We start from the raw sequence: 26,773 nt of genomic DNA, 5'->3' as shown, positions 1-26,773 counted from the left end.
CACTTGAGATCACTTAATTCCTACAGTCTGCATGTAGTGATAGATTTCAGCTGCTTATTACTCCCAGCCACTGGGGAGTGAGAGCAGCCTCTGCATTCTGCCTGCCCCTTCTCATGGTGATGAGAAGATAGTAGAACTCTGGAGTAAACAAGCAAAGAATAGTACATGGGAATTTGCAACATATAAGATACCAGATTTTCCATTTTCTATATTTCTGGTAGTACATTACAACGACAAGCAATGAATGCAGAAATCTGCTAGTACAGATATTCCCCAAGCAGACCAATTTCACATATATTGATCCCTGGTATCAGTCAAAACAACTGAGGTGCATAACAGGTGCTAAGATGAATAAAAACTTGCAATTAGGACCAGAGCACATTGCATTCGCCTGGATGCTTGAAATAATAAATAAATGTGTCCTGCATTCATTTTCTGTACTACACATTATTTTCTCTATTTCTGTCATACCCTCTTTAATTGTCTTTTTTCTACGCTGAAGCAGCCTAGGTTCGTAGCATTTCACTGTAAGGGTGACTTAGCATCACCCTGATCATATTTGTTCTCTTTTTGTAGATGTTTCCTTTTTTTGGAAGGACTTATCAAATTGCCATACCAGCAGTCAGTATGTGAGCACAGGAACATAAGAAGAGCCCAGCTAGATCAAACCAAAGGACCATCAAGTCCAGCACCCTATTTTCCACAGTGGCCAATCAGATGCCTCTGGGAAACCAACAAGAGAATTAAGGCAAATTGTCCCTCTCTACTGCTGTTCCCCAGTAACTTGTATTCAGTGACATGCTCCCTCTAAATCTGGAAGTTGACTTATCAGCCAATTCCTTGTGGCCCTCCATCACATTTTGTGGCAGAACATTCCATGTGGATGTACCCCTATGACATTATGAAATTTTCTGTATTATTCTCTGTGCCTTACCTAATCATCCCTAGCATTTCGTTCGTTGAACTGACACTTTTAGAGAATCATAGCAAGGCCACTTTCAGCGATCCACCTTGAGTTTGTTTTCTATCTCTGTTGCCATTTAACAAACAGTTAAAAGTGTTTCTTTAAAACTCCCCATCCCCAAATCAGTGTATATCATCAGTTTGATGGACAAGCGCATAGACAGCCTCATACATAGCCATGCAGCCTGTTGCTGGGCAAGTGGATGTGGGAAATCTGGGGTGCTAAATGAACCCTAGCATTAGGATAGCAAAATAACAGTCCATCCCTGGCCCCATTTTATAATCATACACAGGGAACTCAATTGCCAGGCTTCTTTCTCCTCAGATGTGTGTCAGCTGTAGTTATCTCTACAAATTAAACTTGCTACAATCAGAATACTTTTCCAGAGAGGGTGCAGCAGCCCAGACCACCCAGTGCTCCAAACACCACATAGCATCTCTGAAATTTTCTATTTTAAATTTATGCATTTTATAGTCTTCCTTTCCCCTAAAGTAGGATGGGTAATGGAGAAGGAGGAGGAAGATGCACTGCATGAAGCAAAGCAGTGAAAACTGGCCCTGAATTGCCACGCCATTCTGAAACTTTTCCCAAAACACTTATTTATAATTTTTTAAGAATTGTCCCACTTTTCTTTCCGATTTGGAGGCTCAGTGCTATTAACAATATCTAGGGACAGCTATTGACATGATTAGGGCAGGTGTTCCGACTCACTATGCATTTGAACCTTATGATGGTTAGCTTGTGAGTTCTCAGAAGTTCTGAAAACTGAATTGTTAGAGAATCCACTTGAAAGCTGCTGTATCAGAGAAAAACAAAGGTGCCTCATCATGATCAGTTGGATATGTTCTTTCTCTGTCTTTCTTGTTGTTCTCCTTACCTATTTGACTCTGCTGGTCACATGCTGGCCCACTCCAGCCGGGTCGACAGGACCCACAGTTGTATCCATAGAAGTTTCTGTTGCATTGGCAGGTTCGGTTGAAGAAGCGGAGAGGCCATTGCTCACGGTCATCTCGACCATCATGCATGTACTGGGGTCCATGGGGTCGCAGGTCTGCTATCACTTGCACACACTGACCCCTCCCTGAAGATGATCCACAGCGATCTGAACCAGGGACCACTACTCGAGAAAGGTCTGGACAGCATTCACCTCTTGTCAGTGCATCAACTGTGGTACACTGCCGAGGGAACTGAGCACCAATTTCTCTTAGCAGGGTAAAGAGAAGTAATATGGATATCTGCATAATAACAGTCCAGATGCAGTGTGGACAAGGATCAAGTGCAGGGTTCCTGCTTGCAAGCCACTTCTTTCCCATGTAGTGATGCAAACTCTAAAATGGGATACCAAGAGAGGAAAGATATAAATAGTATAGAAGATGATATAAGACATTGCTCCATCAATGGCAAGAAATCCTCTTATCTACTTAAAATCTGCATTTTAGAAAGAATGTTTAATACAATCATCAATCATCATCAATTACTGTCAGTTCTTAGGAGCACCTCTAACAATTCATCTCCCAGTGGACATAGCAATCTAAAGTGTAGCATATTTATTTATTTGTTTGTTCAATTTTTATACTGCCTTTCATAAGACATCCCAAGGTGGTTTACAAAGTTAAAATACAGTAAAACTGCATAAAAATCACATTTAAAACTTTAAAATCAGTTAAAGAATAAAAACCATCACACACACACACACAAGCAGGAAAGCTGAGAGTCCCAGTAGCCCATATGGGATAACCAAATACAAACTGTGAGAAGATAATAATGATACCAAACTGCTTAAATAATAGAAAATGTATGAAACTTTCTTGGAGAAGTCAAAGATTCTGCATATCTATAAACTTTACTTCACACATGTCTGTATCAATCCCTTCTACCACATCACTCCCCGCAATATTAGCAAGAATGGTTGCATCTCTTTATGATCTTGCATTCACGAATGGACATTAAGTGGGAAAGTTTTTTTCCAAGCACTAGTTACTATGGTGGTCCTAGCAGGCAGCTGTATGCCATGTATTGTTATTCTAGACCTATCCCAACTTTGCCCTTAATCCCCAAATCACAAAGTATCAAAATCTATTGTTGCATGCATTAGCATTGATCACTTACAATTTCCCCATTTAAATAGTCTCCGCTTTGTACCTTTTTTTTGTGGGGGTCGTATTCCTGAGCACTTCTTGACAGGGGGTCCTTTTAGTTCCTGGACGTTTTGACTGTTGCTTCCACCCTGAACCAAGCAGTGCTAATTTGTTTGGGGTTTCTGTCTGCTTTCTAATCCTGGCCTTGCCAACAATCTGGTTTGGCGTGACCCTTTCTCTTTTTCTCTTTCTTGCTCTCTCTCTCTCTCCCCCAACTAATCTCTTTATACTTCAATGAGTTTCTCTGGATAAATACTCCAACAGCACATGATCCCTTTCACGCTGATCTCCTTGTGATTTTACGAGTTTTAGCAAAGGTCAGAGGCAAGTAATTGTAATGAAAACACAGATCTCAAAACTGTTGAGCCTTTTTTATTCTTTATGGAAAAATATGGAAGATCCAGAAGAAGAAAACTGATCAAATGCACATAACTTTCAAACAGAGGGGTGTTATGTGGAAACAAAGGGCCTCAATTTCACACCATGAATACCACACAGATGTCTGCCTCTTGGTGCTGATGCCACAGCTACAACATTAGCTTAGCACACAGCAAACAGTTTCCAATTAATAATGATATTTCAAGCAAGTTGGACACTGTCAGGCAGAATAGCTACCATACTGTATATTACGCATAGATTAGTTACCACACACAGAGTTACCTTTGATGAACATATACGTACTTGGAACACTTCTACTGCCCTTGTGGCTTTAAGACATTAGATAACATACCTTCAGATATAATCCATCTGAAAGGTGTCCCATGAAAGCCACTATGAAATGAACAGGAACAGAACCAGAACATTATTACTGTGTTATGCCAGTGCTCATGAGGACTTCTTGGTCAAGAGTGCCAATTTTAGATAACTGAAACCACACAACTTGTTTGTGGGCAAAGGTAAACAGATAAAGTCTGGCACGCTTAACTTCATGAGATAGGATACGTAGTGATTTGCACTATAGCAGAGAAGTATGATGATCTCATTCCTAGGTAATAGGCAAGAATAAGCTGGTTCTGCTCCACTTCCTGGGAAAACCCTATGCTTTCCCCCCATTTCTGGTTTTTAGCTAGCCCAGCTTTGTGTCCAAATTCTGGGTCAAAAAAGCCCATACGAAGAAGCGCAAGTGCGTGGGAGGTACCCTGTCTGTCCAAGAGTGATGATATGACAGATGTTAACACAAAGTTGTGCTACTGGGGGAAGAGGTGGAGCACAGTGTCTCATAAGATCCTGTGACTTGATCAAGCCATCAGGTAATCATGGTATCATTATGATACCACAGAGACCTGTCTTCTGAATAGATATAACATACTGTAGTCACAGTTAAGAACATAAGAAGAGCCTTGTTGGATCAGGTCAAGACCTATCTAGACCAGATCCTATTTCCCACAGTGGCCCACCAGATGCCTCTGGAAAGTCCACAGCTAGAACATGAATGCATGGCCCCTCTTCTGCCACTACCTCCCTGCAATTGATATTCAGAAGCATATTGCATTTGAATCTGGAAGTAACCTTTAGCCATTGGTAGCTACATTGCAAGTAACTGGCAGCCATTGATAGACGTCTCCTCCATGAATCTGTCAAATCCACTTAAAAAGCCATCCAAGCCATCATAACATCCTGTGTCAACAAATTCCATAGTCTAATTATGCACTGAGTGAAGAATCACTTTCTTTTGTCTGTCCTAAATCTCCTGCCAGTCTGTTTCATTGGATGACCCCTGATTCTAGTGTTGTAAGAGAAGGAGAAAAACTCTATATTCACGCTGTACACACCATGTATAATTTTATGAATTTCTATCATCTCTCCCCTTATCATCCTCTTTTCTAAACTAAAAAGCCCCAAATGTTCATAGCTTTTCCTTGAAAGGAAGGTACTCCCTTTGCTGACTGATTTTATAGGGCATCCCGATGATTTTTATCTGAAGTTTTCATTAGCCAGTCCTGATGAGAATGTTATTAATAGAGTGGCCAGGTACTGTTATATATTTTTAAAAACCCATTCAGGTTTTTAAATGCTTGATCTTGATATACTTGTTCTTACGTTTTCTGTTTTTCTGTGTCTGTTCTTTTTTGTGTTTTTGTACTCTGGTCTATGACTGTAATAAAGATTGGATTGGATTGGATTGGATTGGAAAGGAAGGTACCTTAGCTCTTTGATCATTTTGGCTGCCCTTCTGTACACGTCAACGCCATTCACATGACTATTTTTGGTGGGGCTGGGGTGGAAGGTAGGACACAACCTACTTTCCCCCACATGATCCTCTCCACTCCAGGCCCACACAACCAGCACACGAGCCATCCCGGAGCAGCGAGGGGTTGGGGTGGGGGAAGCAGGCTGCAGCTTCCAGCATCCCACAATTTGCCATGGGATGCCTGGTGCATTGGGGGTTCCCCCACTGTTGAGCACTTCTCTGCCCGGCTCCTGGAAGCAGCCTGACAAGGTAGTGAGGGAGAAGGGTGTGTGTACACCCTCCTTCCTCACATTTAGCTTAGGTACAAAACCCAAGCTACCTGTTGGAGGAGTGCTGGTATTGAGACCGATCCCCATGGCTCTCATGATTAGCCCTACCTGGGCTAGCGCTAGCCCTACCTGGGTAGGGCTGGTCATGAGAACAAACCTCCTTTTCTAGTTCTATAATATCCTTTTTGTGATGTGGTGATCAGGATGGTACAAAGTATTCCAAATGTGGCTGCAGCATATATTTACATAATTACATTATCATATCAGCAGTTTTAATTTCAGAACCCCTTCTTAAAGGTTTGGAAGTAGCGTTTTGTCAACTTGACCCTTTCATTGACTTTGACATGTTGACTTTTTCTTTGAGCTGCCTACCATGACCCCAGAATCCCTTTTCTAGTTAGTTACCAGTTTGTCTCTAGGAATAACCATATTCCTCTGATCTCACCCTTCAGCCACTCCTTCCCTAGCACCCAGTGTGGTGTCAGGTGTGTGGAGTTCTAGATCACCTGGAGCATTTATTTATTTATTCGTTTATCATATTTTAATACCGCCTGATATACACATCTCTAGGCAGTGTACAAAATTTAAAAACAATATAAAAGCCACAGATTGGAATCCATAAAACACAACAAAAACAATAGCATTAAGCAGTTATTAAAACAAATCATTAAAATTAATTCTAAAACTAAAATAGCAATAGCAATAGCAATAGCAGTTACATTTATATACCGCTCTATACCTGGAAGCTCTCTAAGTGGTTTACAATGATTTAGCATATTGCCCCCCAACATTCTGGGTACTCATTTTACCGACCTCAGAAGGATGGAAGGCTGAGTCAACCTTGAGCCCTTGGTCAGGATCGAACTTGCAACCTTCTGGTTACAGGGCAGCAGTTTTACCACTGCACCACCAGGGGCTAAAAGCCTGCGAGAAGAGGCTTTCTTTTCTTCTTCCTTTTCTTCCTTCTTTAAATGCTTCTCTTCAGACCCTTCACACTATAGGTGCCAAGTTTCTTGTTCATTAGCCTACTTTCCAGTAGGCTTATGAGTTTATCTGGCATTCTGTGTGTGTGTGTGTGTGTGTGTGCCCGTGTGTGTGTGCCTGTGTGTGTGTCCATCCGTGTGTTCCCCGCCCACACCATCAAATTTACAACGCCTAGACCAATATGAACCAAATCGGGTACAGTTGTAGAGACATATAGGGACAGCTCAATGGCGTAGTTTGTGATAATGTCATCCACCCCAGTACAAGATGGCAGATACATAAACTTGTGAGGCGCAAGTGGGCTGTTGTCACGAGCTCATTCTACTGAAGAAGCTCACCAGAGATTTATGACACAATGGCCAGTTGGAATTGTAGCTCAAGTTTCAGCTTTTACTGATAAATGGTTAGTCTCACCATAAATACAGGAACGAAGAGTGAAAGCACCATAGACCCAGTACATATCTAATAACCCAGGTTTTCCAGTAAACTTCAGAAGCCCAAACTCCAGAGTCACAAAATTCTCCGACAAAAGCTCCAAACAGATTAGATGTGTTGTTTCTAGCCATTTGTTCAAGGCACAGGCTGCCAAATTTATAGTCAGCAGCCACATGCACTTAATACACACTCCGTCCCCACCAGCTGCCATAGATTCAATCTGGCTCCTGCTGTCTTCTTGTCAGTTGACTACTTCTCCCTAATTCCTTCACCTGCTGTTGACGTTTTTCCTGCCTGCATCCTTGAGGAGATAGTGGCCATTCAATCTCTGGCTCAGATTCTGACCCTTCTCTCCAAAGATCACCTGGCCCTGCTGGCCCCTCCTGTGACAAACACTCGCCCTGGCCTGTCTCAGCTACCTCCCCATTCAAATCACCGGCCTGCTCTGCTCAGTTGAGGACACCTAGTGGTTAGTGCCTGTGACCCATAGCACAAGTTGCACCCTTCTTTAACCAGCACCACTTTAACCAGCTTTTCTTCCTTTTGTGTCTGTGCTCTGTCCTTTTTCAGTTCTGGAATGCAGTCTTTCCTGATGGTTTCACACACACCCCTCTATACACACCAGGATCATAGCTGACTACTGGTATTAAGATTTCTCAGTCCCATTCAGTTACAACAGGACCAAAGTATAGGAATATAAGAAGAGCTCTACTGATCCATCTACCCTGGTCTCTTGTTTCAAACAGTGGCTAACCAGAGGCTTTCAGGAAGCCCACAAGCAGGGCATAAAGTCAGTAGCCTTCCCTTGCTGGTTCAGTGGCATAATGGCTCTGAACATGGTGAGACAATGCCATTTGCACTGGGGGAGTTAGACCTAAGGTGGTGCTCAGGGAAAAAGAACTTTTAAAAGGCTGTCTAAAAGTGCCCCATGTTTAATATGCGAATAAGGATTTCCAAAGCACACATCTTCCACTGATCTTTGGTGGGCATTACAGGCTCCTGACGCTTTTTGGTTTGTTTGAAAATTCTAGCTTCAAAGGACACTGGTTACAAATTCTGGTTCTCAGGATACAGAATCTACATCTCATTCACAATGCCCCAGTTTTGAAACAAAGGCCTTATTGAGAGAATACATTTTTTGAAGTCATTCTACAAAAGAGGGAAGGACATATGATTAAAATGATTTCCTCTCCAAGCTTGGCTGATCCACTGTGATCAGCAGCCTGAAGGTTTTCTAGTGATCAGCATGAGACTCAAGTCTTCACTATGTCAAGTATTACCAAGCGGTGAATGGGAGAACAGGTACTTTCACCTATCATGAAATTGTCTTGGATTGGGCCTGTATGGCAGTCGCCAACTTGATCAGATTAAAGGAGCTCTAGGTACGTGTATTTGCAATTTTGCTTCCTTTCAAAGAAGCCACATAATGTGCCTTAGGAAGCAGACTAGACAACAAAGCACAGGAAAATGCATGGATATTGGGTGGACTCAGAATGGGCTGTTGCAGTCTTTCTGATTGGTGTGTGTGTGTGTGTGTGTGTGTGTGTGTGTGTATATATATATATATATATATATATATATATATATATGTGTGTGTGTGTGTATATATATATATATATATATATATATATATATATATATTCCACACGGTGTAAGCAGCAAAGACTTTGTACAGTCTCATACATTATGCTCATGTACAGTCTCATACATTATGCAGTTTAGGTACCTGCATCTGACTGCCTTTCAGGCCAATCAATTCCTAACCATATTTAATTGGAAATAGGTCCCGCTGATTTCAAAGGCACTTAGGGATGTGCTCCTTACTTTCAGCACAGGCCAAGAACCAAAGATTGGGGAACCTCTTTAAGATACTAGCCCGACTGTTGCTCCTGGAGCTGATTTCATCATTTTTAATTTATAAACCATCTATAACATTCCAGGTTGGGATGTGCGAACTGGCTCAAGGTCGAGCTGGTTAGTTCTTGAACCGGGCCGGCTCAAGGGTTTACCCTCATGCCTGACTGGGCCCGGTTTGGCTCGACCTTGATTTTTTAATAACTTACTGCCGAGTCAGAGGTAATTTTTCCCCCTTCATGCAGGGGAGGGAGAGGTCTCTGAAGCTTCCCCCTCCCCCCGCTGGCCTCCCCTGGTCTTTTCCAGGCTGGTTTGGCCCATTTGGGGGCCCTTTCTGGCCCTCTCCCAGCAGCCATTTTGAAGGCTGCCACACATGCGCATAGGCTATTTGTGTGCCCAGGTCAGAGTTATTTTTAAATAATAATAATAATAATAATAATAAAAAAATAAATTTAAACTCCAGACTGGCTCGAACTCAAGCCAAACGGGGAGGGGTTTGGGGGTGCACAAAACAGTCTGGTTCAAGTCCAGTCTGGACTCAAACTGAACCAGGCAAGCCGGTTTTGTGCACACCCCTAGTTCTAGGTTCTGTACAAAAATTAAAATATCAATAAGATGCTGTTTCAATCTAAATTCCATGCCAAATGTAAACGGTAAACACAGCTCAAGCTGGAGCTGAGAATGGTAGGTAGACAACTGAATGTGCTCTGAAAAAGTCACTGCCATGATGTGCGGTCTAATTGGGCTGTAAGGTTTCATGCAGGACCACAGCAAAGTTGCAAGATAAGCCCCAGTACTTAAAATTGGGTGTCTGTGGGAGCAGCATTATCACATTTATCCCCATTCATGACAACAGGAAAATGCAGTAATGCTGCTACTGTAGTCACTGAGTTTGAAAAGTGTTGAGGCTTATCGTGCAGCTTTTCTGTAGTCCTGCATAGAGCCTTATAGTCCTGTTAGAGCACACATTATGACAGCCAGTTGGGTTACTCCGAGGTGCAATCCTAATAACTGAAACAACTGTTTGCATTGCAACATACTGATATTATCAGGTCATCCTCAGAACCAGCCCTACCTGAGTAGGGCAGGGCTAGTGGCTGGTTGTGAGAACTGCTGGGATCACTAGTGATCTTGGCGCTTCTCAACCACATAGCCTGGGTTTTGTACCCAGGCTAAAATTGAGATAGGAGGGCGTGTGGGTGCACAGGCTGCTGACAGGTACTTTTGGGTTGCCAACAGCCATTAAAATGCTAGAGGCATGGGCAAGGAGTGACCCGGCCTCAGGAATTTCCACAATGCACTGCTCTACTCATACGGTACATTGTGAGAGATCTGGAGGCCAGGTGTCCTTCCCCTACCTCTAGCTCAATGTGCTGCTTGCGTAGCACCAATAAGGGTGTGCACAAAACTGGTTTCCCCAGTTTGATTCAAATCCAAACCAGATTTGAACCAGACTGGCTCGGCTCAGCACTATCCCCCCGCACCCGGGAACAGGCCCCAGTTCAGTTCGAATTCAAACTAGTTTGGGCCCAGTTTCAAGCACCTACTACACAGTAAAATTGCTTTAAAAATTGTATTCACAGTGGCCACGATGGCCGTGGGGGTGGGGGTGGGGTGGCAGTGGCTCCCCAACCACCACAGGCCTCCTCATGAGTCCCGAGGGCTGGTTCAGGGCCAGTCCAGGCCTTTATTGGCTTGCTTGTGGGTTTGTTTGTTTTTTGCCCATTTCAGGCTGTTGTTCATGTATGGATGACATTTGTTTGATCTCTGTGCATGCACACAGGCCATTTGCATGATCTGAGTCCTCCAAAGACCTGTGCACATGTGTGAAGGTCAAATAAAGGGTCTCCACACAAGCACAGAGACCCAAAATGGGCCAAAGAAGGCCAAAATAGGCCGAAAAGGCCCAGACCAGCCCCAGAATGGCCCTTGGGACTCGTGTGGAGGCTGGCAGGGGTCAGGCCACAGCTGCTGTGAGTACGAATGTTTAAAGCAATTTTAATGCTTTGAACTAGGCCAAAACTGGCTTGCCTTGACCTAGAACCAAACCAGGTTCAATTCAGTTCTAGGTTGAAAGTTCAAACTGAGCCAGTTCAGATTTGAACTGGCTCTAACTTGAGCTGGATTGCACATCCTTAAGTATTAATCGTGTAGGTGCATGAGTGGTGGCACCTGGAGCCACAGTGATCATGGCGGCGGGGGGGGGAGTAGGTAGAGTCTTGCCTTCCCCCCAGCCCTCCATAACCCCAGCCCAAGCAGTCATGTGGATGACCATTATATGTCATAAAATTAGTTTTGGTAGCCAAAATATTTAGAATTTATTTTTATTCTGTCCTTTTCCCAAGGAACTCAGCCTGCGAGGAAAGTAAGGGCCATATCCCTAAGTCCCTTTGATATCAACAGAACCTATTTCCAATTAAATATGGTTAGGAATTTATTGGTCTGAAAGGCAGTCAGATTTAGGTCATGTATGAATGCATAATATTAACTGGCTTCCTGCCAATGTGTGGCCTGGAGCTGGATAGAATCGAGAGATAGTGTTGCTGCTCTGGGACTTTTGTTTTACAAAGTTACTGTGTGCTGGATCTTCAGTTTCATGCCTGAGTTAATCTCCTTGGTGCAAGTGACTGGAGCCTTGATTGCCTTCACCAAACGGTGCATTAATGGGTTGAGACATACCTGGATTTTCAGAATGATGTATGATAGGTGACAAACTGGTGTGCACTGAGGCTTGAGGGAGACCTAGAAGAATATAGCAGCTAGGTGTAAATTAAAAGTAAGTGTCAGCTGTAGACACTTTTGAAATTGTTCCAGAGTAACAGCTGTCACCATTGCCCTGGAGGTTCTTATTTGGATGATGGGAGTGTGAAGTGCTTCTCACCAATTCTGAAATTCTAAATACTGAACCATCTGAAACACAGTCACAAACACAGGATTAAGCTCCCCGAGAAGTTATTTATCTTTCTTCTTATACATCCGTAAGAGCTTTGGATAATCAGCAGGGAGATAAAATTTCTTAATTAGAAATAATAGTGGATTTTGAAATTATTTAAAGTTCAGAGCATTGCATGTATCCTGTACATGATTACTAGGAAATGTTTATACCAAAAATGGGTGTTTATCTTTTTGCTCATGAATCGGTGAGAGCTTGAGATAATAGTCCGGGAGATAAAATTAATTAATTAGAAATGATAGTGGATTTTGAAATGGTTTAAAGTTCAGAGCACCGCTTGTATCCCATACATGCTTACTAGTATTTATTTATTTATTTATTTATTTAGCATACTACCCAAAACTTACATCTCTGAAAGGCAGTCAGAGTACCACAAACAGGTAGCTGAGCAGTGACTAAGGCCCAACTTAACCATTTCACGGATCTAAAAGGAATGGAAGCCCTTACCATGGAATCATTCCATGGGGCAGCAGCCTTATTTCACTGTGCTTAATTTGTGTGCTGCCCATATGTATCCATCATGCAAGTAGCACATCCATCCAAGCCACAGATTACTGGCATGAGAAGGCTGCATGCCTGAGGGCCAATAGACACAGAAAGCATATTTTTAACAGGACAGCTGCTGCACTGAGCACGGGTAAATACTTTGTTCATGGCTGGTGAAACCAGGGGTGTAGCAAGGTTGTAGTGGGCCCAGAGACAAGATTTTAAAATGGGCCCCCTCCCTCACTGAAGCTCAGCTGATGAAGAAATCTGAATAGTGGTAACAAAAAGCATAGTAAAATTTTTATATAGGTTTTGTAAATTGTGGATGATACAAGTATTTTAATGCTATTAGAGAAAGACATGCTGTTCTGGTAGCTCCAGGGTCTTAACACTCACATCAATTTCAGAGGATGAATACAACTGAAGGAAGCCCGGGCAGGTGTGTGGCTGGGGGAGTCAGTCAAGTGACTTGCCTCTGGGGGGCTCCCCAAGGCAGTGGGTCCACAGACAACTGTCTCCCCTTGCTCTATTATAGTTATACCCCTGGGTGAAACACTGAAAGAGGACTTTAAAAGACCTACAGATATTCAGAGCTGCCTATGGTGAGGCCCATAAAGAACTGTACCACAACCCATATCCATATGGGAGAGATCTTCGTTGGAAGCACATACACAAAGTTAAACTGCCCATGCAAGAGTTAATACATCGGGGGCAAACATCTCACTGGCATGCTCGTTTTGCAAAAGTTAGATCATTTGGAGGCTCTTTCCAACAATCTCCCATGTTTTTGAGGTGATACAGTACTGCTGTGCATGTTCAAACCATCAGTAAGTCTACTATTTCTTCAGGCCAAATGAAGGAAAAATTCATTCACTTACAAGTTTTTGGAGTGCTAGTCTCTGTCCTAGTTTGCTCGTCTGATGAGAAGGCTGCACCCATAATATCTGATTTGTGACTGCAACATCTGAGCTAGGCCATCATACCTGCAATAGTCATAATGGTTAACTATAGAAAATGGTTAAGTATTATTATGATTGGCTGACATGCAGCATAGTCTTATGAAGGAGAGCAAGAGTTCTATCCTCACAAGGAGCCAGTAAACTAGTTGTGTGCAAAGCTTGGCTTGGCCTGCAGGCCAGCGTGGGTGGAGGGGGTTGGGTCACGCAGCCCTCAGGGACATATTCCTGGTAGAGAAAAGAGGTTTTGTAGGGAGGGGAGAGAAGCAAAAATTGCTTCCCTACCCGCTTCCACCCATGCTAGCTAGCTAAATAGATAGCTTTTAATTTTTTAAAAAACTTATTCAATATTGCATACCTGCCAAGATGTTTCTATTTTCCCATTCACTTGAATGGGAAAATAGGGACATGTTGGCTTATTGTATACAGAGCAAATATGTACAAACAAGAAAGAGTGCTAGGTACTTTGGGAAGAACTAATTTATTGTGGTAGGAGGTTTTGTACTTAAAAATTCACTTGGGTACTGTTTTATCCTCGGCTGAAACAGGATAATTGCCCTGAGCCATTTTTGGAAGGGCAGTATAGAAATTGAATATATAATAATAATAATAATAATAATAATAATAATAATAATAATAATTGCACAGACTGACTACAAACAAAGGCATGACAAGGTAGCAGGGATTTTAAGCCAAACTTTGGGTTACGGACCATTTGACTCACGAGTATACCCCTTGGATCCTGGCAACCTTGCACTGGAACATCTGCAAAAAAATACAAGCTACCTGTTGCCAAAAATTGGTGGGACCATAAAATTGAAAAAGTTGTAGAAAACGAAGATGCAAAAATATTATGGGACTTCCAACTACAAAAAGACAAACATCTGCCACACAATACACCAGATATAACTGTAGTTGAGAAGAAAGAAAAACAAGTTAAAATAATCAACATAGCAATACCAGGGGATAGCAGAATAGAAGAAAAAGAAATAGAAAAAATCACCAAATACAAAGATCTACAAATTGAAATTGAGAGGCTGTGGCAGAAGAAGACCAAAATAATCCCAGTGGTACTTGGCACCCCAGGTGCAATTCCAAAAGACCTTGAAGAGCACCTCAGCACCATAGGGGCCACAGAAATCACCATCAGCCAATTACAAAAAGCAACATTACTGGGAACAGCCTATATTCTGCGATGATATCCATAATAAGAACAGCAACAACATTGATTAAAAAAATTCAGCCATCCCAGGTCCTTGGGAAGGACTCGATGTCTGGATAAAACAAACCAGTCAATAACACCTGTCTGACTGTGTAAACAACAACAATAATAGAAGATAAGCCTATGAGTGCTGCCCTCAGCAACCTGATGGAAAGGTGACCACAGATATAATGTAATAATAACAGTAGGATTAGTAGTATAAACATTTGGAGTGCCATTCTCAGCTTTCTCAGCTTCCTAATTTTTTTTTAGGTTTTAATCTCTGGTTTATTTTTAAATTGTTAAATTGTTTTAAGTTTTTGTATAGGTTTTTAACTTGTTTTATGTTATTGTTAACCACCCAGAGACGAAAGTCTGGGGAGGTGTACAAATTTGATAAAATAAATAAATAAATAGATTTAAGGAAATACTTAAATAATGGTGGCTTAACTGCATTACAACCCCTCTTGGCTTATTTTAACCTAGATAGGAAATGATCACTCATGTGGGGATGGGAGAGGGGAACGTGAGCACCCAAGACTTGGAGATGTTGCATGAAGCCTGGCTTAAACTGAGGTTCTGCATGAAGTTTGAACTGGCCTAATGTCTGTCTTGCCGTTTAATGGAGAGATAAGCTGGATTCTTCATTTCTCAGTGGTGCTGCATTAATTTGAGCACACCTTTACAAATGACTCACTTAAAATGTTTGTATCATAATGTTGGAAGTGGTGCTGAGTCTTCCTTATGCAAAACCACACACACAACTGATCTCTTGATTAAACTTAGATTAATCACTCTCTTGATTAATCTCAGATTGTCATGTCCTCATCCTTCCTAAATATGCTTTTGAAAAGAACCTGAGCTTCAAAAACAGCCAGCCTACTTAATCTAAATGCCACTGACGGCAGTAGCTAGAGGATATGATGAGAAGAATCAGTCCTTGTATTGTTTTATGTGTTCCATTTTTAAAAGAGATATACTGGAAAGGTGACTGGTTTCAGATGATGTGTGAAATGTTCACAGCCTACCTGCCAAGTCAGACTATGTTTCTTCCTGTTGTTCATTCCAATTTTAAACCTGCTTTTTTCTCCCCCTAGCGCTGCATGGGAAACCTACTGAAACAGCAGGGGACCAGTAGCGACAGCAGGAAAGAATATTTCAGAGTGCTCCAAAGAGCACCTGAAAGACAAAAATAGGAGCTAACAAAATGTTCAGAGAGAAGTGTGAATTTTAAATTGCTTTAAACATACAACTATTTCTTTTCACTGTGGAAAAAATGTGTTTTTCAAGTGTCCAATTCCTTGTGTTCTATGAGTCTTAAAAAACAATGAAACCTTGTCCATCATCAGGGGTAGCTAATTGCTTTGGATATATATATCGTATAAGCATTGGCTCACTATTATCCTTTTCTTGAAAAATATCTACTCAACATTCATACAGTCTAACATAAAATATGTTTGGTGGAGGAAATTCTAGAATAGGAATTGCCAGCATGCAGGACCATATGGGGGTGGGTTGGGGAGTTTGAGAGTTCATACCCTAGTAGTAACAGGTGATCAGACCTCTGATTGGGCGAGGAAACATGCAAGTAAGTCAGGCAAGGCATTCATGGCTGAAATCAGGAGCTGGAAGCATAGAGAGTTCTCTGAATGCCTTGCAGGCCTTCCCAGCATGCTTTGCACTAGCAGTAGACTGGAAAGCTTCATTGCTGTTGGAGCTAGGACCCTGGCAGCATCAGCTCTCTGCTGCAATGTCTTATAGTGACCCCTGGGGGCCAGGGTTAGGGTAATAGATAAAAGTGCTGGACTCCTTCCATCTTTGTTCTTCCAGTGTTAGTCTCCATTTTGTCTCTCCAGAAATGGCTGTTTGTTTTGGTCTCTCTCTTCAGCCATGAGCTACAGCTGAAATTAAGCTGCAGACTTTTTCACATTCATTTGTAACCTTTTATTTAAATAAATCTTTGTAGTTCTTCAGTACTAAAGAACTGTCTCAAGACCTCTTGATTTGCTGCTTTCTCACCACACTGTTTTTGCTTTGCTATTTGGGGACTGAACTGCCATTCTTCACCTACAAAGGGTTATGGGCCCAGAAGCCAGTAAATAAAAGAGAAGAGCCTAGAGATAAATAGAAAGCAAAGCAAAGAGAAAAGCTTTGAAAATAGAGACAGCACAAGGATTCCAGATGATTGAAAAGTTGCAAGGTCCTGAGTATGAGCTCTGGTCTTTCAAGATGGAGATGCTCCTCAAGAGTTATGAACTTGGCAGTGTTCTGCACACCCAGCATCCTGCAGATGCAGGAAAGGAGCAGAAAGAATGGGACAGGGCAGATGAAAAGGCATTAGGAATGATTTGCTTAGTGGTGGTGACCCAATCTTAGTGCAAAGAAAATGCAAAGAATATGTGGGAAACTCTGAAGGGATTATATAAAAAGAAGTCTGTGGTTTCCAAAGTGAATCTAGTAAGAAAACTGAGCAAAAAGCCTTAGAGAAGGAGCAAGTCTGTCCAAGCACATACATGAAATGTTAGAAATATCTAGGCAACTGCAAGCTCAAGAAGTGATCATGCCAGATACAATTTTGATAGGATTGCTGTTGAACAATTTGCCACATTACTTTGATAGTGTGACTAGTGTCTTGGAAGTCAAGGAGGATGCAGACTTACAATTTGTAATTAACCGTCTAGAGGACTTTGATTTGTGGGATGATAAGCAACCAAAGGAAAGTGAATAAAATGCATTAGAACCTTGCAATGCTTTATTTGTGGAAGCCCCAAACCCTTGCAGAATAAGTGTCCCAAGAATAAAGAGTTTGCAGACAAAAGGCAAGCAAAACAAAGTTGCAAAGACAGTGAGTTATCTGGGAACACAGAGTACAGAACATACAAGCAATCAGGGACTAAAGCTAAAGGATATATCTCACAAGAACAGATAAAGTTTTGGAAGCTAAGTCTGAGAAATGCAGCAGTGGCATTTGCATTGACTTGGGTGCTACAAGCAACCTGATTATAGAAAGGGAGAGATTTATAAATCTAGACACAGATTGTAAAATCCGTATATATTTGGCAGATGGAAAACTGATGTATGTAGAAGGGAAAGGATCTGCACAGTTGCTCTGCAAACTGGAGAAAGGAGAAACTATTGGATTAACAACTGAAGAAGCTTTGTATGTGCCTACTCTAGAAACGAGTCTGATGTCTGTAAAATATGTTAAGAACATTACATCTGACCCCCAAATGTATCTCTAATGCCACTCCAAGATTGGAATCAGATGTTATCTCAATGGAAGTCAGAGCTTGGTATCTAATACTAACAAACTGGGCAAGAAACCACTTATTACCCTCTGGTCTCCTTCCCTTGTTACCATTGGATAGGCACTGCTCAAGCTGGTGGGAGACCTATCAGGAAACTCAGCACCTGTGGCCTTTCACCTCAGGCAATCCTCTCTGTGGGTTTGGACAGGGCCAAACCCATGGACAGGGCCAACTTATTAAATGAAGGATCTGGGATATTGAGTTTCAGAAAGACCTGTCAAGGATATCTAGGTCATTCTATCTGCTCAATGGTGGGATGAGAACTTACCCAGCAGATTATCTTTTTCTCCATCCAAACACAGATGGGATTTTTCGAGGGCCCGTATGAATGCCCTCCCTTTGGGATTTTTAGCTGGTAGATACAGTAGAATTCCAATCAAGCAGAGATATTGCCCCTGTAACTCTGATGAGATTGAGTCAGTTGCACATGTGCTCCTGTGGTGTGTCTTTTATATAGACCTTAGGCAAAGGTTAATTGACCCTCTTTTACATAAGTTGCCAGGTCGATTGGGTGAATTCTACATGAAATATTTGCTTATAGATGTGAATTCATCTATCACATACACAGTTGAAAATTCTGTTGTTCTGCAATATGAGTTTGCCACACTCTGATCACTAATGGTTAGATCCAATGTACAGTTATATTATTAATATGGCTATGTTTAAAATTTTATATTGGTTTAGATGTTGTGTTATTGGCCAGACCATAATAAAGGCTGACTGACTGTAAAATATGCTACAGAAGGGGGCTATGAAGTAAAATTTAAAGGAAAGCACTGTTTCATTACTCATACACAGGAATTGCTTATGAAAGCAGTTTTACAAGAGAATGGATTGTTTGAAGCAGAATGTGTGACTGAAAAGGCCAAAACTGTGAAGGAATGCACACACAAAGGATGTTTAAATTTGTGGCAGAGAAGGTTAGGCCAAAACGATATGTCAGGCTGAAAAGTTGGATTTGGTAAAGGGTCTAAAAATAGCCCCTTGCAGCACTGAATCAAGTGTGCATGCTGTATAAGAGCAAAGGCAACACGGCCTGCTTTTCTTCCACGCAAAGGAAGAGAAACACAGCATCCTTTGGATCTGATTCATAGTGATGTTTGTGGACCTATGCAAGTTAATACATCAGGAGGGAATAAATATGTTTTTATTTTCATTGATGACTATTCTAGATACACATATACATACCTGTTAAGTGAAAAGAGACAAGTACTAAAAAGACTTAAAAGAATATGTTGCAAGAGTGAGTGACAAGTTTGGGAGAAAGCCACAGATCCTCCACACTGAGAATGATGCCATAAGATTCCTAAAGGAGGCGGTCAGTGAACACCAAAAGGCTGTTCCTTATACTCCGGAGGAAAATGGAGTGGTGGAAAGAAAGAACCATTGTTTTTTGGAAATGATGAGATGTATGCTTGTAGATGCTGGTTTGGCTACTAAATTTTGGGGAGAGGCAGTGATGTCTGCTACTTACCTGCAAAACAGATTGCCAACAAAGGCCACAGGAACAATGCCACATGAGTTATGGCATGGCAACAAGCCCACTTTGAGTCATATGAGTGTTTGGATCTAAAGCATACACCTATATACCAAAAGCCTAAAGGACCAAACTCAACTGTATATCTGAGGAAGGAATACTTCTTGGCTATTCCATATAATGTAAGGATATAGGATTTTAGAGCTTGCCACAGAAACAATTAAAATATGCAATGTAGCATAATTAAGTGAAAATGAAAAACCAACCACTAGTGAACTGCCAAACCTAAAGCCCAATTTTTAGTTGGAAAAACAATCAAGACAATATGAACAAAAGGAAATATCCACTGTAAGTGGTACACCTGGCAGCAATTCAGCAGAAGAGAATGCTGATGATGAACAAAGGGTGCAGAAGAAGAAATGGAATCACTGCATAAAAATAACACATGGACACTCACAGAGCTGCCTGAGGGAAGAAAGACTGTGAGGTGCAAGTGGATTTTAAAAATTAAGTAAAATGCACCAGTAGATGCCCAGCGTTACAAAGCGAGACTGGTGACAAAGAGATTATTGCAAATATCTGGGGAAGATTATGGTGAGACATTTGCTCCGATTGTAAAACACACCTTAGTAAAGGCACTCCTAAGCATTGCAGCAGCAAAGAAAATGCAAGTGGATCACCTAGATGTGAAAACTGCATTTTTTCATGGAGACATCAAAGAAGATATTTATATGGAGCAACCTCCAGGATTTGTGGAACCTGGTAAAGGTTCCACAACCTTTGCTAACTGGGCAAAGAGGCACCTTTTAACGTGGTGATTCTCTTTATTTAGCAGGGGGAGAGTAACTGGCCCTATTCACCCCCAGCACAGTACCTCAGGTGACTGTTGCAGGTGTCTATCTTATGGGTTTTTAAAAAAAAAAGAATATGAGCCCTTTGGGGACAGGGATCCATCTTATTTATTTATTTATTTATTTATTATTTCTCTGTGTAAACCACCCTGAGCCATTTTTGGAAGGGCAGTATAGAAATCGTAATAATAATAATAATGATAATAATAATAGAAAAACTTGTATGTAAGCTGCAGAAAAGTATTTATGGACTAAAGGAGACTGCAAGAGCCTGGAATGTCAAATTAAACCAGTTGCTAGTCAATGAGGGATTTACCCAAGGAAAGGCTGACTCTTGCCTCTACTCGAGGCTCAAAGACAACAGGACCTATATACTTACTTCCACTGAAGATCTTACAATTTGTTATGAAAATAGAGAGGACAGCCTTGAGATAATAGAGCACCTGAATAGTGAGATAGAACTTGGGCCTGTTTCACACTATCTTGGGATACACATATAGAGAGAAGAAGATGGAAGCTATTTGCTTAACTAAAAACAGAAAATAATTGATTTACTAGAGTATTTAGGAATTACAGAGGCCACAGAAATGAGTACACCTATGGAAACAGGTTACCTAAAACAGAAGGAGGAAAGTGAATGTCTGACAGACAACAGTGAGTACAGGACAGTGACTGGAATATTTTATATGTAGCTATGATAATAAGACCAGATATAGTTGTATCTGTGGGAGTCTTGAGTAGGAAAGTAAGCATACCCAGCAAAGATGACTAGACTGCGGTAAAGAGACTAGGCAGGTACCTAAAAGGGACAATCCATCTTAAATTAAAGTTGCCTGCTAATAGTGGACAAAATTAGTAGGTTATATGGATGCAGTCTGGGCTGAGGATCAAACAGGCTGGAAGTCAAACAGTGGTTATCTATTCTTCTATGGTGGCAGAGCAGTCAGTTGGCATAGCTGCAATCAATCAATAGTTCTTTCTCACCTACTGAGGCAGAATATGTATCTGCCACTCAAGAATGTCAAGAGATGGTGTGTCTGCACAAGTAATGTCAGGTTTCAACACAGATGAACTAAAACCCACTGAGATGTTCAAGGATAATCAGAGCTGCATCCAGATCTCACAAATGGAGAAAATTAGATTTAGAACAAACAGAAAATACATTGAAACAAAATATCATTATGTCCAGGATACACAAGAAAGCAGACTTGTAAAATTGATGTATTGTCCAAGAGAACAAATGGTAGCAGATGTGCTAACTAAGCCATTGCCCAGAGATCATTTCAAAACCTTGAGAGAGAAGTTGAGACTTATAGACAGCAGCTCCTTAGATGTTGTTTTATCCTTGGCAAAAACAGGTTATGTTCCATGGGTGCTGCCCTGAGCAAGTGGTAGGAAATGTATGATGCAGATATAATGTAACCACAACATTATTAGTTGTATTAACATTTCTTTCTGGCAAGCTAATCCCATTAAAGAAATACATGAATAATTGTAGCTTAAATACATATGTAAATTCACATGAAACAAGGGCTGAACAGGAAGGACTTAAGATTCAAAGTTCTCCCATCACTTGGGGATCATTAGGATTTATAGCTTGTCTTGTAGGAATGGATATACAGAGATAATGGATATACAGAAACTTGATTAGATATTGTTGTAATACTATTTTTAAAGGGACACCATGTGCAATCTCATGGGAGCAATAAGATTAAATGAAATTGCTAAAGATTCCTAAAACAAGCTGACCAATTATCCAAATCTTCAATTTCATATTTAATCAATTTCTTTAAAAAGTGTTGAGAGGGGGGACCCTGGTCCATAATCTAGCACAGGTTTAAAGGTAAAGGTAAAGTGTGCTGTCAAGTCAATTTCGACTCCTGGAGCCCACAGAGCCATGTGGTTTCCTTTTGGTAGAATACAGGAGGGGTTTACCATTGCCTCCTTCCACACAGTGTGAGATGATGCCTTTCAGCATCTTCCTATATCACTGCTGCCTGATATAGTGTTTCCCATAGTCTGGGAAACATACCAGCGGGAATTCAAACAGGCAACCTTCAGCTTGTTAGACAAGCATTTCCCCGCTGCACCACTTAAGGTGAGCACAGGTTTAGGTACACTTAAACTCATTGATTTCAGCACTCCTGTGCTTGATTGTGACCTTAATTTCATGCTATTAACTGTAGACTGTTAACCATATTTATCCTGTTTCAGATAAAGGATTTTGCTAGCATTTGGTGCACTGCTTCAGCAATCCTGACCCCTTCTATACTGATCCTGTTAGTGCAGAATCAACATGGGTGGACCAGACCAGAAAGAGTAACACATATTTCTTGCACACAGCTCATCTTTTCAGGAATACATTTCCCTTCACCACCTGTTTAACCCTGTTGTTGTTGGAGGAAGTATTTTTAATCTTATCAGTTTGTAATATGTCAGCCTCCAGATCTACTTTTTAGAAAAGCAGAGAAAGGCAACAAGAACATTTCTATCCATAGGAATCTGGATTCCTACCTGCCACAGGAATCATCATAGTTCATCACAAGAATGACTTCTTCAGTGTGCATCATTTGCTACTTTTGTAGTGATTGATGATTCTATATTTTGTGGTGTGGGAATTGGCATTCTGTAGCAGAGTTTTGCAACAGGACCACACAAAGCACATAGGGAGCAACAAAAATGTCAGCCAAACATGTCAATATGTGCAATTAAGGTTGATTTGCTAGTGATTACCCAGCTAAAAATACACTGTGAAGTTTAGGTATGTTAACAAACATCCATTAAGCTTTGTAAATTATAGTGATGCAAATTAGATGACAGAGGTTGACCTGAATACTGGGTTTTCTAAAACCACCTTTGTATGTCCCAGTCAGCAGATGTTGGGATGATCTTTTTTTCCTGTTTTGAAACAATAATGCAACTGTAGCTGATCTATTTAAAATATTCCAAAAATTAAGATGGTAGACCCCAAAGCAAATTCCTCTGAACAAGCTTTTATTTTATTTCCAGTCATATGCTTATTCATTATGCCACTTCCCCAGTCCTCCCCCCAAAAAAATTGGTGATGACATTGAGCTTTTTCATCTTTTTCTGATGTAATGCAATTCAATACTATGTACTGTAACTATATATGGGAACAGAAAAATTGGAAGCAAAACTGTAATAATAACAATAGAAAAATGCCAGCAGCCTAAAATCCATTTACTTCAGAACAATAACTGTGTTATTAAAAGGCTTTGGCCTAATTCAGACAATAAGCGAAACCATGGGTAGGCTTATGTGAGAGTAACCTTGGAAGCCATGAATCGTGCCACAGATAATCTGGCAGATGTGGTTTCATTGCCTCCGCCAGCAACCCCCCTCCCTCTTTCTCTTCTGCTGAGTGTGTCACTTGACCAGCAATCATGGGTTGTGAAATGAGGAGTGTGTGTTTGTGGAAGAAGCTTCAGGGCAAGCCCCAGGTTGACTCGTTCAGACAACATGATGGGGTCAGTGGAGCTCCGGTTCCAGCAAGCTGTTCAGCGTCAAACTGAGGGTTCAATCTGTGGTTTCAAGATGGCAGTGGAGCCATGGTTGTGGGATTTTCTCACATTCAGATGATGAGAAACGCCAACCTCAGGTAGGTGTAACTAAGGGCTGGTGTGTTGTCTGAATGAGGCCATACTCTGAAATATTTATTTAATTTGTATGTGTGTTTGTTTTATCATATTTGCACACTGCCTCAAATTTCCATCTCTGGGCAGTTTACCCAATATATGGGTTGTAGATTCAAGCCCATATCTCAACCAGTAATTTTCCAATTGTACTTTGGAGAATCTTGAGATTCCTTGGAAACCTATTGGGAGTTCCTCAGTGAAAAGATCAGTAATGGGGGACAAGCTTCCTAACTTGACCACTTGGCTTCCCCTGTAAATCTTTTGCAGCTGGATGGAATATTGGTTACACACTAGGGACACAATGGTGAGGCATGAAACCTAGGCAGCAATCAGGATGATCTGAGTATGCACCAGAATATGCCCCAGAATTCTCTGCAATGTGTAGCGGTTCAATGGAAGATGTTCTGAGGCTCTGCAGCAGACAATTTGATGTGGGAAGTGGACCCTAAAATGTTGTAAAGTACTGGATATACCAATCTAAATCTAGACTCTAGTCTGGACAGAGATTTGCCTGGACAGAAATAGTTTGCAACAATATTCACTACAAAAACAGGACATAATCAATAAAAAGCATTGTCAGTGCCATGTGAAGAAACTTTGTGATTGTAAGGATGCTATGGTCCTTGAGTGCCTGCATTTATACCCCTAAATAGCAGGTGCAGAGGGAAATCTAGACTGGAACTGCTGGGGATTTAATTCTTTGTCCTTCCGTGGTCCTCATCCAGATTAGTCTTCACGCAGCTATTTGCTCTTCAGAGGGCCTCTCAAACTAGAGTATTTTCATTTGTTTCAATGAAAATATTTTATATACTCTAACACTATTTTACATATTCAATTTTTGCACCAATATATTGTTTATTCATAGGTTCTCATTAAACTACACTGAGCCATGGTGATCAACTGATGTACAATATGTTAAGTATATTCAACCAGGTATGATTCCTATTGAATGTGCTGTCAATTTAGTCACAGTGTTCTAGCTTTCAGATACATTAATTCATGTAACTAGTGCCAAAGACAGTATTCATTCCTGCAAAGGATGTGTTATGGGCTGTAAATACTTCTTGACAATCGGCTACTGAAATCAAAACCCTATAATCTATGATTATTAATTAAAGGGTGGTGGATTGCAGAGTGTGTTACGTGAATGTGTTGTGGATAAACTTGAAGCAAGTTCCATTTGCTAATCAGCTCTAAGCAGCTTAATAATTTCTTCTTAGATTTCTAGCATTGAAGAGGTAAACTTTTCTGTGCTCCAATTTATTAGACTGTTAAGTCTTCAAGTAATAATACCAGGAAGTGCTGGTTCTATTCATTCTTAACACCCTATGCTTTCAGGACTTTCAAGAATTTACACACAGAACTTATTTTCATTGTACAGGGGAACCCCATTATTTTCAGGGGTTCTGTTCCACAGTGGAGGGACGTGGATAGTGAATCCACAAACAACAGAGTGTTAGGAACGGTAAAACCCTCCTGTATTCTACCAAAGACAGCCACAGGGCTCTGCAGATTCTGCACCGACTCAACGGCACACTTTACCTTTAGTGCTATGGGAATTGGGGGGTTGGGTTCCTGCACCGCCCAAAATCATCCACAAAATGACAAAACAGGCCAAATAAAGTGTCCTACCATGGTCCACTGCCCTTCACTTTTCCATGGATGCCCCCCACAAGTAAAGAAGTGGGTAAATTGACTGAAAATTGCATTTTTGGTGCCATCTTTCCTTCAAAATGAGCCATAAAATTTATTTATTTATTTATTATTTATTAAAACATTTTTATACCGCCCAAAACTTACGTCTCTGGGCAGTTTACAACAGGATAAAAACAAAGTAAAACAAAAAAGTAAAAGTAAAATTCGTTAAGACAAAAAAGTAAAACATTCGTTAAGACAAAAATTGCTCCAGTGCACAAAATGGTGGCTGGAAATGACCTCCGCGGTCATTTCCGGCTGCCTCCAATCCAAGTATATGTGGATTTAACCCCCTTTTGCCATTTTAAAATCACATATATCAAGGTTGGGTGTCTAGTACCTGACCACGGATACATGAAAATGCAAGTGCTGGACCTGCGATTACTGAGGTCCTAATGTATGAGATCCTCCTGTACATTTTTGTTAACAAAAGCTTAACCTATCTGTTAACATGAATGTAATGGAGGTGGTGTTCCGACCCCCACTCCAAACCTTCTGGGCGGATCCTGACTGGTACACTGCTGCCACTACCTGTTCACAACCTGGGAAGGTTTTTTCTGACCCCTCCCCCCCAGGGTATACCAGACTGGGTTGAACAGGATATCCAGTCTCCCTCACAGTTTCATAGTTTCATCCAGTTTCACCAAAGATCTGAAACTGTCAAGTGATCACTTGGGAAAAAATATTAGAAAATTGTGGCTCCTTCAGCCTAGGGGCGGGCTTGGGAGGTATGTGACTGGGGGCCCACCTTTCCCCACTGAGCACTCATGAAACAGTATTAACAACTCAAAAAGCTTTATTGTTACAATGGGATATAAACTGGAGCAAATGGGAAAAAATAGTAAAATAGGCCTCAGCCTTATTAAGACACCCAAGCAACACTGAGAAAAAAAGAATAAGTGAATGCAAACTGACTACAATTACTTTCCCTACTACACGTTTTATCCTGGTCCTTGGGGCTGTTATATGCCACAGGCCTCCAGATCACCTTCTCAGCTCAAGCTGAGTAAGGCCTCACGGAGAGAAGCCCTTCACCACCTTCTCTTCTCCCCAAAACCTCTGAAGAAACTTCCAACAGAAAAGAAACCCCTCCTCCCAAAAAGGAGAGGGGAAAGCCAGCTCTTAATTTAATTGGTTCCTATGTGGGAGACTGTCACCAATTACAGGGTTTGGTTTGTGGTCTGACCATGATGTCATCTATCCTGGCAACCAGGCTCACACTTTGTTAACCCTTTGCTCACTACAATAAATTAAATACATATCTGGAAAGAATTCACTTTATACTAACTGTTTGGATCTAGGTAATCTTACAGAAAATTAACTTATCTCAATAGCAAATTGTTAACAAAGCAGTT

General features: G+C 41.1%; 1 protein-coding gene across 1 annotated transcript in view; it reads right to left on the bottom strand.

The window, feature by feature from the left end:
* The window catches only part of TYRP1 (tyrosinase related protein 1), a 45,825-nt gene extending 19,482 nt beyond the window's left edge, over nucleotides 1-26,343 (bottom strand). The window contains exons 1-3 of the mRNA XM_053301656.1: nucleotides 26,334-26,343; nucleotides 13,153-13,257; nucleotides 1,842-2,292 (exon numbers count right to left, since the gene is read on the bottom strand). Of these exons, the coding sequence (XP_053157631.1) occupies nucleotides 1,842-2,277 (436 nt within the window). The 5' untranslated portion in view covers nucleotides 2,278-2,292; nucleotides 13,153-13,257; nucleotides 26,334-26,343. The remainder of the gene's footprint in view (nucleotides 1-1,841; nucleotides 2,293-13,152; nucleotides 13,258-26,333) is intronic.
* Between the last annotated feature and the right edge of the window lie 430 nt (nucleotides 26,344-26,773).

The sequence above is a fragment of the Hemicordylus capensis genome, chromosome 2, assembly GCF_027244095.1.
Source record: "Hemicordylus capensis ecotype Gifberg chromosome 2, rHemCap1.1.pri, whole genome shotgun sequence".
Taxonomy (NCBI): Eukaryota; Metazoa; Chordata; class Lepidosauria; order Squamata; family Cordylidae; genus Hemicordylus; species Hemicordylus capensis.
Note: the sequence above shows the minus strand (reverse complement) of the source record. Positions and strands in the feature narration are given on the sequence as shown.